At 42.3% G+C, this 19,854-nt stretch overlaps 1 protein-coding gene across 1 annotated transcript in view; it reads left to right on the top strand.

Annotated features, from left to right (window-relative positions):
- hk2 (hexokinase 2) overlaps positions 1-18,273 on the top strand; it is a 73,875-nt gene extending 55,602 nt beyond the window's left edge. Inside the window, exons 13-18 of the mRNA XM_049470726.1 lie at positions 758-853; positions 2,341-2,440; positions 5,434-5,617; positions 6,934-7,089; positions 12,924-13,160; positions 14,653-18,273. Of these exons, the coding sequence (XP_049326683.1) occupies positions 758-853; positions 2,341-2,440; positions 5,434-5,617; positions 6,934-7,089; positions 12,924-13,160; positions 14,653-14,794 (915 nt within the window). The 3' untranslated portion in view covers positions 14,795-18,273. The remainder of the gene's footprint in view (positions 1-757; positions 854-2,340; positions 2,441-5,433; positions 5,618-6,933; positions 7,090-12,923; positions 13,161-14,652) is intronic.
- The last annotated feature ends 1,581 nt before the right edge of the window (positions 18,274-19,854 follow it).

The raw sequence follows: 19,854 nt of genomic DNA on the forward strand, positions 1-19,854 counted from the left end.
CCATTTCTGCGTTTTCTGTGGTCATGCCAATGCTGAAGACGTTTCCCTACGATACTTCACAGCATCTGTGTTTCTGGAGAGGATAAAATACTTCTAAATAATTAAATATCAGGATTTATGCATTCATTTATTAATTCACCTGATTTATTCTTCAATATTCTTCACCGCAGCTTTATTAACCCTTAGAACCGATGGACAGATTTTTTGTCAAAAATCTCACCTTGTGTTCTTAGTGTCCTCAAACATAATCCATATATGGTTAGAAAGGGCGGAGCTTACTCTTTCTAATAAATAAAATAAAATATCCATTATAACTCTATTATTATATTTTTTTTACTCAAAACACATAGTTGTATTTACAGTATATTCACATGATTTCATCATCACCACTGATTCCTCAAAGTGTTGAAAAGGGATTTTTTCCACAATAAAAAAAATAAATACGTGCAATTTGCTTTTCCACAACCAATATTATTTACCTTTAGTGCTTCAAACATATTTGTATGATGTTTCAAACCAAATAATATCAGTAAATAAAGACTCAAAAGTGTTCACAGAGAAAAAAGTGTGAAACTACCTGCTTTACTCAAACTAAAGCTAGGTATGGTGTGCGCACTACTTTATATAGTTTTTATTATTTTACACATTTTTGCTAAGTAGTTATTTTGCACTAAACATTTTTATTTGTTTAGACTTAAAACGTTGTGTGTGATTTATGTGCTGTACTGATGCTGGCTCCGCCCCCTCTGTACTGCAGGGGATTCTGCTGAAATGGACTAAAGGCTTCAAGGCTACAGGCTGCGAGGGCGAGGACGTCGCCGCCCTCCTGAAAGACGCCATTCACCGCATGGAGGTGTGTGTGTGTGTGTGTCTATCTCTCTCTCTCTCTCTTTCATTTTTTTTTATTTAAAGAAGCTCTATTGGCATGGCCATACTATAGTCTTGCCAAAGCATTAATTAATTAATTAATTAATTAAATAATTAATTAATTAATTTATATATATATATATATATATATAATTTACGGGTTAATTCAAGGACATAAATTAGACATAAATTACTATTGGCATTGACTGTTTGGATATGTGTATAGATTATGTTATTATATTGAAGCTATATGATCTATATGATAATCTCTTTATTAGATAATGGTGTCAGTACAGTACAGTACAGTACAGTACAGGGGTTTTGGTGTGTATCACTGAAAAAAATAATAAATTCTCTCTCTCTTTCTCTCTCTTTCTCTCTCTCTCTCTTCCTCTCTATTTCAATGCCTTTTTAGCATGAACATAGTACATTACAGTAATTAATTAAATAATTAATTGGTTAATTTAAGAATATATAATGCATACATACATAATCCACTAAAGGTAGATTATATAATTACCTTGAAGTTATATGATTTATATGATTATTTCTGTATTAGAATATGGTGTCCGTGCAGTACAGTGGATTTGGTGTGTTTATTACTAAATAAATGAATACATTTTTCTATCTCTCTCTCTCTCTCTCTCTCTCTCTCTCTCTCTCTCTCTCTCTCTCTCTTTCTAGCTCTCTCTCTCTCTCTCTCTCTCTCTCTATCTCTCTAATCTTCTAAGCTTTTCTAACTCTCTAAGCTTTATTGGCATGCCAAATAAAAAAAATAATTGAAGAAAATAAAAACCCTAACATTAACAAATCACTAAGGTTAATTAGACATGAATTACCTTCTATCTATCTTTCTATCTATCTATCTATCTATCTATCTATCTATCTGTCTGTCTGTCTGTCTGTCTGTCTGTCTGTCATTAATTAAGTAATTGAAGAAAATAAAAACATCAATGCATATATTAACAGATTACTAAGTTTAATTAGACATTAATTACTATCTATCTATCTATCTGTCTGTCTGTCTGTCTGTCTGTCTGTCTGTCTGTCTGTCTGTCTGTCTGTCTGTCATTAATCAAGTAATTGAAGAAAATAAAAACATCAATGCATACTTTAACAAATCACTAAGGTTAATTAGACATTAGTTACCGTCTGTCTGTCTGTCTCTCTGTCTGTCAGTCACTTTCTATCTTTCTCTTTTACTTTTTTACTCTAAGCTTTATTGGCATGTCCATAGTAAATTACAGTAATTAATTAATTTATTGGTTAATTGAAGAATAAAAAAACATCAATGCATACATTAACAAATCACTAAGGTTAATTAGACATTAATTACTATTGTAATATGATCTATATGATTATCTCTATATTAGAACCTGGTGTCAGTACAGTACAGTGGTTTTGGTGTGTTTATTTATTATTGAATAAATTAATATTTTCTCTATTGATCTCTCTCTCTCTCTCTCTGTTCAGGAGTTTGATCTGGACGTGGTGGCGGTGGTGAATGATACGGTGGGGACGATGATGACGTGTGGGTATGAGGATCAGCGCTGTGAGGTGGGGCTGATAGTGGGTAAGTTACTCTGTGTTCCTCTTGGTGAGAGATCGTTCACTGCATGACATGAATTAACCTGAAATAAACTCATGAGACCCTGTTTTAGCTGTGTTTATGGGCGAGACATTAACCGTGCACCGTGCAGCTTCATTTACGGCGTGCCAGTGTCAGTGTCTTTGCTATCGTAACGACGGGAAAAGTACACCTTGTGCGGCTCAAAACGCAATGGAAAAAGGAATGTACTAATTGTATTAATTAATCATGGGTGTTTTGGGCATGTTTTTTGCCATTCCCTTTAAGAGCCAGATGAGCTCTGACTTTGGCGTATTGCTATTTTAATGGCGTGTAAGACAGGGACCTTACTTTCTGCCGAGTTGACAGACATTGAGAGAGGAGCGCATCATTGTACTGAGGGAAGGAGGACAATCTCTCTCTCACACACACACACACACACACACACTCACACACACAGAGAAAAACACTCACACTCACAGTTTATCATGTCCAGACACTCGTCTAATGGTTTTGACCTTGGAGGTCCTTGGATCATTTATTTTGTCTGGGGAAGTGTGTGTGTGTGTGTGTGTGTGTGTGTGAGAGAGAGCACAGTCCTGTTTTCATATCCTCAGGTGCTTGATGGAACATGATGAGCATGTCAAGTTGATAAAAAACCCAAGAAAATATGAAACCCAGCGTTTTTACACAGATATTTATGGTCCTCCTTTCTGTTCTAATCAGTACAGCATTCAGCTTCTTCAAGCTGCTGACACACGTGCAAATCACACAGGCTGGAAAAGTATTAGAACAGCTGTAGCAACTAGTGTTGTAGTCAAAACCGCTAGAGCCGAGTCTGAGTCAAGACCAAGAACGAGTCAAAAAACGAGAGCAAATTAAAATAAAAAATAAAAATTCTAATTTCAGTCATTTGTATTCCAAAATGTAAAAAAAATATCACATTTTCCCCTTAAACATCTAGTTGTCACTAAGGTTAGCTAGTTCGTCGCTAAGGTTAGCTAGCTAGTTGCTATCTTTAGTTCTCTTCCTGGTAAAATTAGTGTGTTATTTAGCTTGTCCTTAAGGTTAGCTAGCTTGTCACTAATCTTACCTCTCTATCCGGTAGCATTAGTATTTTAGCTAGCTTGTCACTAATGTTAGTTCTCTCCCTGGTAGCATTAATATTTTAGCTAGGTTGTCGTTAAGGTTAGCTAGCTAGTGGCTAGCTTTAGTTCTCCTCCTGGTAACATTAGTGTGTTGTTTAGCTTGTCGTTAAGGTTAGCTAGCTCATCGTTAAGGTTAGCTAGCTCATCGCTAAGGTTTACTAGCTAGTTGCTAGCTTTATTTATCTTCCTGGTAACATCAGTGTGTAATATAGCGTGTTGGTAAGATTAGCTAGCTAGTTGCTAGCTTTAGTTCTCCTCCTGGTAACATTAGTGTGTTGTTTAGCTTGTCGTTAAGGTTAGCTAGCTCATCGTTAAGGTTAGCTAGCTCATCGCTAAGGTTAGCTAGCTCATCGCTAAGGTTAGCTAGCTTGTCACTAATATTACCTCTCTCCCCGGTACTATTAATATTTTAGCTAGCTCGTCTTTTAAGGTTAGCTAACTCGTTGCAAGCTTTAGTTCTCTTCCAGATAACATTAGTGTGTAATATAACTCATTGGTAAGGTTAGCTAGCTCATCCCTAAGGTTAGCTAGCCTGTCAATAATTGTAGTTCTCTCCCCCTGTAATGTTAGTATTTTAGCTAGCTTGTTGCTAAGGTTAGCTAGCTCATCGCTAAGGTTTACAATATAGCGTGTTGGTAAGATTAGCTAGCTCGTTGCTAGCTTTAGTTCTCTTCCCAGAACATTAGTGCGTAATTTAGCTCATTTCTAAGGTTAGCTAGCTCGTTGCTAAGGTTAGCTAGCTCATCACTAAGGTTAGCTAGCTCATTGCTAAGGTTAGCTAACTCGTTGCTAAGGTTAACTAGCTCATCACTAAGGTAAGCTAGCTCGTTGCTAAGGTTAGCTAGCTCATCACTAAGGTAAGCTAGCTCGTTGCTAAGGTTAGCTCGCTCATTACTAAGATTAGCTAGCTAGTTGCTAGCTTTATTTATCTTCCTGGTAACATCAGTGTGTAATATAGCGTGTTGGTAAGATTAGCTAGCTCGTTGCTAGCTTTAGTTCTCTTCCCAGAACATTAGTGCATAATTTAGCTCATTTCTAAGGTTAGCTAGCTCGTTGCTAAGGTTAGCTAGCTCATCACTAAGGTTAGCTAGCTCATTGCTAAGGTTAGCTAACTCGTTGCTAAGGTTAACTAGCTCATCACTAAGGTAAGCTAGCTCGTTGCTAAGGTTAGCTAGCTCATCACTAAGGTAAGCTAGCTCGTTGCTAAGGTTAGCTCGCTCATTACTAAGATTAGCTAGCTAGTTGCTAGCTTTATTTATCTTCCTGGTAACATCAGTGTGTAATATAGCGTGTTGGTAAGATTAGCTAGCTCGTTGCTAGCTTTAGTTCTCTTCCCAGAACATTAGTGTGTAATTTAGCTCATTTCTAAGGTTAGCTAGCTCATTGCTAAGGTTAGCTAGCTCATCACTAAGGTTAGCTAGCTCATTGCTAAGGTTAGCTAACTCGTTGCTAAGGTTAACTAGCTCATCACTAAGGTAAGCTAGCTCGTTGCTAAGGTTAGCTAGCTCATCACTAAGGTAAGCTAGCTCGTTGCTAAGGTTGCTAGTTCTCTCCCTGGTAGCATTAGTATTTTAGCTACCTCTTTGATAGGGTTAGCTAGCTCATTACTAAGATTAGCTAGCTAGTTGCTAGCTTTAGTTCTCTTTCTGGAAACATTAGCGTGTTATCTAACTCGTTGCTAAGGTTAGCTAGCTCATTGCTAGCTTTAGTTCTGTTCCTGGTAACATTAGTGTGTAATTTAGCTTGTCTTTCAGAATAGATGAACCTACAGGATCTAAACTAAAGGCTTATTTTAGTTGTTGTAACAGTTTTTGATAATTGACTGATGGTTTCTGCGTTCTGTATCTGCAGGTACGGGTACGAACGCCTGCTACATGGAGGAGATGGAGAACGTGGAGCTGGTGGAGGGGGATGATGGTCTGATGTGTGTGAATATGGAGTGGGGGGTGTTTGGAGATCGGGGGGAGCTGGATGAGTTCTGTACGCAGTTCGACGCGGCCGTGGACGAACGCTCGGCGAATCCGGGAAAACAGAGGTGAACTTTACCCTCCCGTCGAATCTTCACTGTTATAAAAAACATCCTGATACAGATACAGTTTAAACACAGAATCAGAACATGAAAGAGGTTCAGACCGAGTGTTCCATCATTCTGTTTGATGTTCCTCTATTCCGTATTCTATTCTTTCTGTTTTTCTGCGATTTGTAAAGCAGAAATAACAGCAGATAACAGATCAGAGTGAAGAGGAGGAGGATAAACAGAGAGAACAGTGAGAATTTGCAGCACTTAGCCCTTTAATGTTTATCATTTTTAGTAGATACTGAATTATTCATAGTAAATTCTGACTAATTCATATTAAATAATCCATCAAAGTGGATGAGATGAGCACATCAGTCATTAACAGTGTATTATCTAGTCTGCCTGGCTGCATTGCCATATCCAAAACACCCAGCCAGCCAGCCGTCACACTCCCAGCCAGCCACACAACCAGCCAGCCAACCAGTTCCAAACCCAGCCAGCCATCAGCAACACATCCTGCCAAACACACAACACATCCAGCCATGCACCCAGCCATTCAGTCAGCCAAACACCCGGACAGACATGCACATAGCCAGCCAGCAACAAACCCACCAACCTAGCCAGCCAGCCAGCCACTCAGCCAGCCACACACCTGCCCAGCCAGCCAACCAGCCACACACCTGCCCAGCCAGCCAGCCAGCCACACTTCCAAACATTCAGCCACGCACCCAGACATATAGAATCATCCCCATCTGCTTCAGATGTCCATACAGGTACCCTGGGTGTTGAAAGACAAATTAAAGTTGTAACTTTTATCCAACCAGCCACACGCCCAGCCAGCCATGCAGCCACGCACCCAGCCATTTACCGAGCCACATGCCCAGCAAGCCATGCAGCCACGCACCCAGCCATTTACCGAGCCACATGCCCAGCAAGCCATGCAGCCACGCACCCAGCCAGCAAACCAGCCACACACCTAGCCATTCTGCCAGTCAGCCACACACCCAGCCTGCCAGCCACACACCTAGCTATTCAGCCAGCCAGCCAGCCAGCCACACACCGAGCCAGCCAGCCAGCTAGGCAGCTAGCTAGCTATCCACGCACCCAGCAGCCAGCCAGCCATGCATCTAGCCAGCCAGCCAGTCACACATGCACCCAGCCAGCCAGTCAGTCATGCACCCAGGCAGCTATCCATGTACCCAGCCAGCCAGCCACACGCTCATCCAGCCAGCCTCATGCCCAGTGTCTTCTTAGAGGTTGCATCAGTGCTGAATTTATCTGAACAGGAATAATAGTAGTTAAATAACGTGCCTATCTCTGTGTGTGTGTGTTAGGTTTGAGAAGATGATCAGTGGGATGTATCTGGGGGAGATAGTGAGGAACGTGCTGCTGGACTTCACCACCAGGGGTCTGCTGTTCCGAGGAAAACTGTCTGAGAGGCTGAAGACCCGCGGAATCTTCGAGACCAAGTTCCTGTCTCAGATCGAGAGGTGTGTGTGTGTGTGTACGTGTGTGTGTGTGTGTGTGTGTGTGTGCGTGTGTGTATAATTTTGAAATTATGTTTGTGTGAGTGCTGGAGTGTACAGATACAGGATATCTTAAGTATAGATATTTCCTTGTACAGTTAATTAATGCGGCATAAAAGTGCTGCCATAAAAAAAGTCTCTTAGATTAAGAGCAGGATCTACAGGCCCAGCTGTAGCAACATCTGTGGGTAAATGTGCCGCAGGATTCTGTAGAACCTCCAAACCCAACCCTCTCAATCTTATATCATCTTATATCATCTTATATCCAGTCTAGAGGCTCTACACTCTGTTGACTCCGTGTCCTGGTTGTGTAATCCCGCTGCCGGCTGCTGCATGACGTGTTTGATCTTTGTGATATTACAGGCTGTATTTACACTTCTATATTTAGTCCTGGTCCTCAGACCCGCTGGTTGTGAATTGACTTCATACGTTTCAGGCTATTTGCAGCCGCCTGGCCCTGTGCCCACTCTGTGCCGGGTGCCCCCGCCGCCCCCGCCGGCGCTCCGCACATTAAGCCGTCTGATCTCCAGAACACTCATTACACTGATAAAGGTCGCTTATGATGGAATCGGCGGCTGTAATGTGAGGCGGGGACGGGCAGTGGGGCGGCTCTGATGTCTCTCAGCTAATATCGGGGGACGGTGTGGGAGATCTGAGGAATAATGTCCTGCTGGAGCGGTGTGGGACAGTTCATCTGATTGTTCTCAGTTTAATATAAAAAAACATTTATTTTAAAAGGTTATTCATCACAAACAGTACCAGTCAAAAGCCTGGAGACGCCTTAAATTCAGTGACTTCATTATACTTTATATTCCATTATTTCTTCCACCCGCCACTCTCCACCCCACCACTCTCCGCCCCACCACTCTCCACCCCACCACTCTCCGCCTCGTCACTCTCCACCTGTCACTCTCCACCTGTCACTCTCCACCCGCCACTCTCCACCCCACCCTTCTCCGCCCCATCACTCTCCACCTGCCACTATCCACCCCACCACTCTCCGCCCCACCACTCTCCGCCCCACCACTCTCCGCCCCACCACTCTCCGCCCCACCACTATCCACCCCACCACTCTCCGCCCCACCACTCTCCGCCCCATCACTCTCCACCTGCCACTATCCACCCCACCACTCTCCGCCCTGTCACTCTCCACCTGTCACTATCCACCCCACCACTCTCCGCCTCGTCACTCTCCACCTGTCACTCTCCACCTGTCACTCTCCACCCGCCACTCTCCACCCCACCCTTCTCCGCCCCATCACTCTCCACCTGCCACTATCCACCCCACCACTCTCCGCCCTGTCACTCTCCACCTGTCACTCTCCACCTGTCACTCTCCACCCGCCACTTTCCGCCCCACCACTCTCCACCCCAACCTTCTTCGCCCCATCACTCTCCACCTGCCACTATTCACCCCACCACTCTCCGCCCTGTCACTCTCCACCTGTCACTCTCCACCCGCCACTCTCCGCCATCTTATACTCTCCATTGCAGTCACTCTCTGCCCTGTCACTTTCCACCCGTCACTCTCCACTCCGTCGTTCTTCCTCTGTCACTCTCTCCACCCGTCACTCACAGCCGACACTCTCCAACTGTCACTCTCAACCAGTCATGCTACACCCAGTCACTCGCCACCCCCTTACTCTCCGCCTGTCACTCTCCACCCTGTCACGCTACACCCCGTCGCTCCCCAGGCACTCTTTGCCCACTTGTAACTTTCTGCCCCGTCACTCTTCGCCCCATCACTCTCCACTAGGGTTGCAACGGTATGAGATTTTCACGGTATGATAACCGTCTCAGAAAATACCGCGGTATCACGGTTATCACGGTATCACAGTTTGTTACATATATTATTAAACTGACCCTTAAAGAAATTACAACAAAGGTTTTTTTGTTCAATTAACTATTTATTGTAGAAACCTGGAACAATTATAATTTTAATGTCTCCTTAAAAAAAAAATAAGCTGTACACCATCAGGTGAAGGAAACCATTTTTTTCCACTACTCTTAAGGGCATTAAGAGTGTATATAAAAAAAGAATATATAAATATATATAATATATATACACACATACACACACGTTACACACATTACATGTCCTCTAAGAAGTAAAGATCCTGTATTTAAAATATTCAGTACAATTATTTAAGTTTAAATTTTTTAATATCTGATAAACTGAGCCTGGGTCAGTGTCTGATCAACAACTGTTGTAAACGTCCGTTTTACTGCCAAGTTGGTATATAACCAGATACTGCAGAAAGAGAGGATTTATTTCTGACATGATCCTCACAACAGAGATTTCTATTTTAAGGCTTTCACACCGAGTCTGGTTTTAACATATGAAAAACAGGCACGTCAGAATTTGAAAATTAACGCATGTAAATGAATGGCGTCTTTCACATCCAGTCCGGCCAGGACCTTTACACGGACACGTGAATCCATCGTAGCACGCACTTCACGCCTGTACCTGCGTGCCCAAATTTCGGATAACTCAGCGCTTTTGGGTTGTGCACGACTAAAAAGAGGTTTTATTTATGTTCAGATTTAAATTATAAACTAAACACATACTTTGCGCTGCACAGCGGGGTGGTGTTCTCGGAGATGGAAGAACAGGTTTGACGGATGTCCACCTTTAGCTGTGACTTTACGGCCACATTGATTACAAATCGGATAACCATCCTGCGTTCGGCGGGTCTCTGAAATAGTCCCACACTGCTGATTTTAGTTTAGCCTTTTTTTAGGCGGACGGAGATTTGTTTAGTCTGATGCACTTTCTGCTGTTCTCACCGCGGAGCAGAGTTGCGCATGCGCGGGTGAGTTTCTCCGCTGGCTTGCGTTTTACCGGTAATAAGCAAACACACACGGTATGATAACCGTGCATTTTAATACCATGGTATACCGTGAAACCGGTTACCGCTGCAACCCTACTCTCCACCAATCACTCTGTGCCCAGTCACTCTCCACCTATCACTTTTCACCTTTCATGCTACACCCAGTCACTGCCCAGCCCATCACTCTCTACCCGTCACTCTCCACCAATCACTCTGTGCCCAGTCACTCTGTGCCCAGTCACTCTCCACCAGTCACTCTCCACCCCATCATGCTCCGCTTCGTCAGTCTCCACCCCCGCCACTCTCTGCCACTCTCCATTATATAAGAAAAACTTGTTATTTTGTAAACGTATAGATTCTTCAGGCTTTCAGTTAACAGCTGTGCTGAACTCATCAAGAGTTAATTACTTGAATTTCTTGTCTCTTAATAAAGTGTTTGAGAGCATCAGTTAAAGTAAAGTAGTGAAGAGGTAGAGTTACAGGTATACAGTGAATAGTGAATATTTGAGTAATTTCTAGAACGTTGACACTGTCCTCAAGTACAATCACAACAAAGACCATCAGAAATGTTACAATGATGAAACTGGCACTCATCAGGAAAGGAAGAGCGAGAGTTCCCTCTCTTGCCTTTTTGAATATGGTGAACGATATTATACCCTGTAATATGGTGCCATATCACCCACCCTTAATTATCACATCAGGGTTCTACTTTTTTACTGTTTTTATCAAAAGAAAAATTCACACTGTTCCCATTTCCCATTATATATCTACTAGATACAGATTATATCTGTACAGTATCATTTATTTTACTTTAATCCTGAATATATGGAGATATCTGAAGTGCATTATTCTTCATCATTGACTTCTGTTACAAATCTCATAAAATTCTTGTATTTTTTAAATATCTCAGTTTTTAGAGGTGTGCCATATCATATATATATATATATATATATATATATATATATATATATATATATATTTTTTTTTTTAATTCAGTATTTTTGTCATATCACCAAGAGTATCGTCATCTCGAAACTACATGTTTCGAGATACAACATGAAATATCGTGATGTTATTTATGGGCCATAAAGAATATTGCTGTGATTATTATGGTCTGGAGCGTGGCGGGTGGAGAGTGACGGGTTGAGAGTGGCGGGTGGAGAGTGACGGGTTGAGAGTGGCTGGTGGAGAGTTGCGGGGAACGGAAATTGAAGGGGAGCGACGGGGAGGAGAGTGAAGAGGTGGAGAGTGACGGTTGTGAGTGGCGGGTGAAGAGTGACAGAGGAAGAACGACGGAGTGGAGAGTGGCGAGGTGGAGAGTGACTGGTTTTACTTGGTGTATTTAGTAAAAGGAACAAGGAAGAAAATAGCTGTGATTAATATGGTCTGGAGCGTGGCGGGTGGAGGGTGGCGGGGTGGAGAGTGACGTCGCTCCCCTATTGCATAGTTCAAAGTTCACATCTTTATTTTAATGGATGTATTGAAATTCCTGCTGCATTATCATTGAGTTATTTGATTAATTGTTTATTTATTTAGTTTTATTTGTGGTGCAGAGTCTCATGTTCCGCTGTGTTTTCTCATTTTAGAGAGAATATTTTCTTTTTATGAAAAATAAACTCCCAGAATTCAATTTGTAAGAGAAAGTCAGCGGGGCGGAACACTAGAGATCAGGAAAGTGAAGACGAGCTGTGCGCGAGTGTGTGTGAGTTGTATGTAAGTGTCTCTTTCAATACAATAGAAGTGTGTGAATGGGGTGTTTGACCTTGATAAATGAAGAGACAGACCATAATAATCACAGCTGATTCCTTTAACCTTGTTCCTTTTATTAAATACATCAATCCAAGCCTGCCACTCCACCTGTCACACTGCACACAGTCACTGTCCAACTGTCACGCTCCACCCAGTCACTCTCCACCCCGCCACTCTCCACCCCGCCACTCTCCACCCCGCCACTCTCCACCCCGCCACTCTCCACCCCGCCACCCTCCACCCGCCACGCTCCAGACCATATTAATCACAGCTATTTTCTCTAACCTTGTTCCTTTTACTAAATACACCAAGTAAAACCAGTCACTCTCCACCTCGCCACTCTCCACTCGGTCGTTCTTCCTCTGTCACTCTTCACCCGCCACTCACAACCGTCACTCTCCACCTCTTCACTCTCCTCCCCGTCGCTCCCCTTCAATTTCCGTTCCCCGCAACTCTCCACCCGCCACTCTCAACCCGTCACTCTCCACCCGCCACGCTCCAGACCATAATTATCACAGCAATTTTCTTTAACCTTGTTCCTTTTATTAAATACAGCAATTCAAACCAGTCACTCTCCACCTCGCCACTCCGTCGTTCTTCCTCTGTCACTCTCTCCACCCGCCACTCACAACCTGTCACTCTCCACCTCTTCACTCTCCACCCTGTCGCTCCCCCATCTATCTCTGCCCCGTCACTCTACACCCGTCACTTTCTGCCCCTTCACTCTCCACCCCTGTCACTCTCCACCTGTCACTTTCCACTTGTCATGCTGCACACCATTACTGCCCAACTGTCATGCTACACCCAGTCACTGTCCAACCCATCACTCTCTACCCATCACTCTTCGCCCTGTCACTCTCCACCTCATTACTCTCTGCTCTGTCACTCTCCACCAATCACTCTGTGCCCAGTCACTCTGTGCCCAGTCACTCTCCATCTCGCCACTCTCCATCTCGCCACTCTCCATCTCGCCACTCTCCATCTCGCCACTCTCCACCTCCGTCACTCTCCACCTCCGTCACTCTCCACCTCCGTCACTCTCCACCTCCGTCACTCTCCACCCTTGTCACTCTTTGTTCTTCACTCTCCGCCCGTCACTGTCCACCCGCCACTCTCCAATCCGTTGCTCCCCATCACTCTCTGCACTGACTTGCATCGACTCTGTCTCACCATGTCTCTCTCTCTGTCTGTCTGTCTCTCTCTCTGTCTGTCTCTCAGTGACCGGCTGGCTCTGAGGCAGGTGCGGTCGATCCTGCAGCACCTGGGTTTGGTGAGCAGTACGTGTGAGGACAGTATCCTGGTGAAGGAAGTGTGCAGCGTTGTTTCTCGCAGAGCGGCTCAGCTGTGCGGCGCCGGACTCGCCGCCGTCGTCGACAAAATCCGGCAGAACCGGAACCTGGAGCAGCTCACCGTTACTGTGGGCGTCGACGGCACACTGTACAAGCTCCACCCACAGTACGTATCCTACAGCCCTGACCTTCACACTGACTATACACTGACTATACACTGACCTTCACACTGACCTTCACACTGACTATACACTGACCTTCACACTGACCTTCACACTGACTATACACTGACCTTCACACTGACTATACACTGACCTTCACACTGACCTTCAAACTGACCTCTATCTCGGTCTTTCACACTGACCTTCACACTGACTATACACTGACCTTCATACTGACCATACACTGACCTTCATACTGACTATACACTGACCTTCACACTGACCTTCACACTGACTATACACTGGCCTTCACAATGACCTTCATACTGACTATACACTGACCTTCACACTGACCTTCACACTGATCTTCATACTGACCTTCACACTGGCCTTCAAACTGACCTCTATCTCTGTCTTTCACACTGACCTTCACACTGACTATACACTGACCTTCTTCACACTGACCTTCACACTGACCTTCACACTGACCTTCACACTGACTATACAGTGACCTTCACACTGACTATACACTGACCTTCACACTGACCTTCACACTGTCTATACACTGACCTTCACACTGACTATACACTGACCTTCACACTGACCTCTATCTCCATGCTTCTCACTGATCTTCACAGTTTAGCTCATTATTCCACACTTTTGCTAAATAATCAGAATTTCAGAACAGCCTCTCCTGATTTGCTGTAAATAACTGCATCAGTGATCAGGATTAGAACGCTCTCGACACTAAATATAATCAGTTTATAATAAAAAGATTATTTAATTTCACACAGCTTTGCACACAAACTCTCTTTCAGATCATGCTGATTTTATTTGTTCTTTATTTTGTACTTTTTTTAACCCATGCAATAAATCAATTAATTATATTTCTGTAACTAATTACACTTCTGACATTGTATATATATATATATATATATATATATATATATATATATATATATATATACATTTGAAGTGCCTGATTCGTGCAATTTTTTTCTTTTTTTAATATACAGACAAGATTTCTCCCAAATTCCAAATACAAATATTGTCATTTAGAGCATTTATTTACAGAAAATGAAAAAAGAAACGGGTGAAATAACAAAAAAAAGGGTGCAGAGCTTTCAGACCTCAAATAATGCAAAGAAAACAAGTTCATATTCATAAAGAGATTTTAAGAGTTCAGAAATCAATATTTGTTGGAATAACCCTGGTGGTTTTTAATCACAGTTTTTTTCATGCATCTTGGCATCATGTTCTCCTCCACCAGTCTTACACACTGCTTTTGGATAACTTTATGCTGCTTTACTCCTGGTGTAAAAATTCAAGCAGTTCAGTTTGGTGGTTTGATGGTTTGTGATCATCCATCTTCCTCTTGATTATATTCCAGAGGTTTTTACTTTGATAAAATCAAAGAAACTCATCATTTTTAAGTGCTCTCTAATTTTTCCTAAAGTCAAATTTTGTATCTTTTTAATTTTTTTTTTTTTTTTGCAGTTTCTCCACCATCATGAGGGAAACGCTGAAGGATCTGGCGCCCCAGTGCGACGTCTCGCTCGTCCAATCAGAAGACGGCAGCGGGAAGGGCGCCGCCCTCATCACGGCCGTGGCCTGTCGGCTGAGAGACGCTAAGAAGTAGCTGCAGAGACTGACTGAAGGGATGGAATATAAAGGGAACGGAGGGAGAGGGAGAGAAAGGGAATGACTTGAAATCCGAAGGAAAAAAATTGTGCTTCCGGAGATTTCCGCTGTGCCACAAAAATCACTGATAATCGGTTTATTCGTCTGTGTGTGAGGGTCTGTCCGGCTACTGTCGCCTAATTTTACATCGTTTTTGGTTTGTTTTTTGTTTGTTTGTTTGTTTGTTTGCTGCTGAGCGAGAGGGTTATTTATATGGGTGATATAATGGGAAAGAATGATGGCTGCTGTTAAAAATGAAAAAAAAAAAATTGATGCTAATTTATTATGACTATATTGTGAAGTTTACTGTACCGACCGATGACTGTATACAAGCATGGTTGCCGTGGTTTTATTCCCTTTCCTTCTATAGAAATTAAGCCAAAATTAAAGTCCCCCAGGTTGTTAAATTTGCAATTAGAGTTACTGAGCGCAGAGAAGTAGAGAAGAGAGGCGGAGTCAGGTTCACTTTGTATTTTATTTTTATTTGGTGTGATTGTCTCAGACTGCCTTCATTGAGCTTACAGGTTTACAGTTTTAGTGCAGTTCATATATTTTACTACCAAACCATATACCAAATTTTTCATACTATAAGGCGGATTTTATGCGACACTATATAAGGAACTTCTAGTTCAGCAGGTTTTGCCGCTGGGTGGTGGTGGGGTGGTAGCTAAGTAAGCTAAGCTAAGTAAACAAAACTGTAATAAACTCAAACAAGCACTGGATGTTAATCTACACACATGTCTCTCTTAAAAACTGTTTATTTGAGTGAGTAAAGCACTTCTGTTTATTTTACAGTAAACTTAGGCTGCCAAATTTCTCCAGAACTAAGGCTGGAGCATTAGCGGCTAACCGCTCCTGCAAGTGCTAGCCGGGGTTAGGAGCAAGCTACAGGCTGTTAGTACTCCCCTCTGAATGGGGAACTAGCAGTTAGCAGCTAATGCTAATCCTAATCCTGTTCCAGCAGTGCTAGCCAGGGTTAGCAGCAAGCTACAGGCCAATATACTCACCTCTGAATGGTGAAAGAGCTAACTAGCGCTTAGAGTGGTTAGCGGCTAATGCTAATGCTGCAAATTACAGTACTGGAACTACAGCTCTGTTTACTTTGTTTACTCAATTTACTCTATTTACAGCTGAGACAAGCCAAAGCTACTATGCCTAGCTTTAGCCCCCGATCTGCTGTGAGGAAATTAATAAAAGAAGAAAAAATTAACGTATTAAATTTTATTTCCATCTCGATAAAGAAAAAAGCTGTAAATATGACAAACATTGACTACCAAGGCTAAGATACTCAAATACTAACAACCAAGACCAGTTAATTTATCACTAAATCTATTTATGCTAATGTTAGCTTGTGGGCTAATTAACAGCCAGTTAACATTAGATCACATTAGGCTATTAGCTAGTTAGCATTAGCATCAACAACAACAAACAACAAGATATTTCGAGTAGCAACTCAATTCAAATCTACTACTCAACTGGCTAGAGTTAATCACGTCATATATTCCCTAAGTGTAGCCCCGCCTCCCTCTTACGATAATATAGCAGAATAAATATGTTTTATTTCTAAATATGATTTCTGTGGGAAATATTAATATATTAGCACTGAGAAAGCTAACTGTTGGAATTGTTGAAACACAGTTGGGGAAATGGGCGGGGCTGTTTTGTCATTAAAATTTATGAAGATGGGTGGAGCTACCCATGGTAATACTGCAACCAGCCAGCAGAGGCGCTAGACCTGTCCATGATTTTATACAGTCATTGGTACTGAAACAAGAGCCACAAGAGGATTTGTTTAGTGTGTATGTGTGTATGTGTGTGTGTGTGTGTAGGAGTGTGTGTGTGTGTGTGTGTGTGTGTGATGCAGGTGTCATGGCTGACCAGTTCTCCAGACGAGCTTTGGCCGCTTTTCCACTGCAGGTTCTGAACAGCTTGGTCCAGGTTGAGCTAAGCACCAAAACCGCTCGGTGGGAGGAGTTAATGACTGAGGGATCTGCTGATTGGCTAGCTGGGCCTTCCTAACACTGCGGAAGGCCAGTTGCAAGCGTGCTAACACTGTGGTAGTGATGCTTGATGTCAACGGTAGACGGTGTGCTTTTGCTATGGTTACGATATTGGATAAGGTTGGTTGCGATGTGATGAGGCTGGTAGCCAGCGTGCTAACACAATGGTAGTGATATAGAATGAGGTTGGAAGCCAGCGTGCTAACACTGTGGTAGTGATGTAGAATGAGGCCGGTAGCCAGCGTGCTAACACTGTGGTAGTAATGCTGGACGATACCAGTAGCCAGCGTGCTATTGCTTTGGTTGCGATGTTTGATGAGGCTGGTAGCCAGCGTGCTAACACTGCGGTAGTGATGTAGAATGAGGCCGGTAGCTAGCACTTTAAGCCTGTGGTAGCGATGCTGGACAACACTGGTAGCCAGCATGCTAGCATGCTAACTTGAAATCAGGTAGAGATAGTAATGTAGAATGAGGCTGGTAGTCAGCGTGCTAACACTGTGATCGTGATGCTCGACAACACCTGTAGCTGTCACACTATTGCTACGGTTACGGATAAGGTTGCCAGCGTGCTAACACTGAGGTAGCGATGTTTGATGAGGCTGGTAGCAGCATGCTAACACTGAGTTAGCGATGTAGAATGAGTCCTGTAGCCAGCGTGCTAACAGTGAGGTTGTGAAGTGGGACACGGCCTATAGCTAGTGTGCTAACACTGTGGTAGTGATGTAGCGTGCTAACTCTGGTGCTAACCAGAAGCCAGCCTGCTATTGCTATGGTTACGATGTTGGATAAGGTCAGTAGTGATGTGTGATGAGGCTGGTAGCCAGATGATAGCACTGTTGTAGAGATGTAGAATGAGGCCGGTAGCCAGCGTGCTAACACTTTGCTATCGATGGTGGACAACACCAGCGCTACTGCTACGGTTACGATGTTGGATAAGGTCGGTAGTGTTGTGTAATGAGGCTGGTAGCCAGCGTGCTAACACTGTGGTAGTGATGTAGGATGAGGCTGGTAGTCAGCACGCTAATACTGGATGACACCTGTAGCCGGAATGCTAGCATGCTAACTTGCTAACTTGAAATCAGGTCTGTTTAGCAACACAGTGAATTGAAAAAGAAACCAGAACCACGCTGACGGGTCAGAACCGGGACAGAACCGTACTGTACTGTGGAAAAGTGGCCACTGCGTCTGGATTAGCAGAACACCATTAACTCTTAAAAACCCAGTGAAGCTTCCAGAACTTTTTACTCAACAGTTACTGAATTATGAATTAAAGTTACTGAATATATATAAAGTTATGTGATAACAGATTAATAATCCTGAGTAAAAGCTGATGTCAGTATTCTCCCGCTGGAGCTCCATCATCTCCTGATCTTCACCCTCCAGAGTGTTGATGTTTATTTAATCTGATTACAGCAATAATAAAGAATTCTGAACTCTTCTCAGTCTGGATCCGTCACTCTAGAACATCTCAGAACCAATTTACCCTGAGAACCGTACATTTATCATTCAACATTTATATACTAAATATGTTGTTAAATTTTGTTGATTTAGCACACAGTATACAGGGTTAATGTATGAGTTAAGACTGCTTTAAGTTAAGGTTAAGGGTTAAGGTTTGGATCAGATATGGAGGATATGGTTTGGGTTAAGTTTTGGGTTAGCTTAGTTAGTTTAGGTAAGATTAGGGTTTGGTTGAGTTGAGAATGTTAGTTGAGGATTTAGATTATGTTTTAGGATGTTAAGTTGTGAATAAGATTTGGGTTAAGGTTTGGATAAGATGTTAAGGATAAGGTTTTGATTAAATGTTGATTTGAGGATAAAGATTGGGTTTAGATTAGGCTTTATGTTGAGTGGATTAGATGTTGAGTTGAGGATAAAATTTGGATTAAATGTTGAGTTGAGGATAAGGTTTGGATTAAATGTTGAGTTGAGGATAAAATTTGGATTAAATGTTGAGTTGAGGATAAGGTTTGGATTAGATGTTGAGTTGAGGATAAGGTTTGGATTAGATGTTGAGTTGAGGATAAAATTTGGATTAAATGTTGAGTTGAGGATAAGGTTTGGATTAGATGTTGAGTTGAGGATAAGGTTTGGATTAAATGTTGAGTTGAGGATAAGGTTTGGATTAAATGTTGAGTTGAGGATAAGGTTTGGATCAGATGTTGAGTTGAGGATAAGGTTTGGATCAGATGTTGAGTTGAGGATAAGGTTTGGATTAAATGTTGAGTTGAGGATAAGGTTTGGATTAAATGTTGAGTTGAGGATAAGGTTTGGATTAAATGTTGAGTTGAGGATAAGGTTTGGATTAGATGTTGAGTTGAGGATAAGGTTTGGATTAAATGTTGAGTTGAGGATAAGGTTTGGATTAAATGTTGAGTTGAGGATAAGGTTTGGATTAAATGTTGAGTTGAGGATAAGGTTTGGATCAGATGTTGAGTTGAGGATAAGGTTTGGATTAGATGTTGAGTTGAGGATAAGGTTTGGATTAGAAGTTGAGTTGAGGATAAAATTTGGATTAAATGTTGAGTTGAGGATAAGGTTTGGATTAAATGTTGAGTTGAGGATAAGGTTTGGATTAGATGTTGAGTTGAGGATAAGGTTTGGATTAAATGTTGAGTTGAGGATAAGGTTTGGATCAGATGTTGAGTTGAGGATAAGGTTTGGATTAGAAGTTGAATTGAGGATAAAATTTGGATCAGATGTTGAGTTGAGGATAAGGTTTGGATTAGATGTTGAGTTGAGGATAAGGTTTGGATTAGAAGTTGAGTTGAGGATAAGGTTTGGGTTACATGTTGAGTTGAGGATAAGGTTTGTATTAAGGTTTGGATTAGATGTTGAGTTGAGGATAAGGTTTGTATTAAGGTTTGGATTAAATGTTGAGTTGAGGATAAGGTTTGGATTAAATGTTGAGTTGAGGATAAGGTTTGGATTAGATGTTGAGTTGAGGATAAAATTTGGATTAAATGTTGAGTTGAGGATAAGGTTTGGATTAGATGTTGAGTTGAGGATAAAATTTGGA

Source organism: Astyanax mexicanus, chromosome 22 (assembly GCF_023375975.1).
Source record: "Astyanax mexicanus isolate ESR-SI-001 chromosome 22, AstMex3_surface, whole genome shotgun sequence".
Lineage (NCBI taxonomy): Eukaryota > Metazoa > Chordata > Actinopteri > Characiformes > Acestrorhamphidae > Astyanax > Astyanax mexicanus.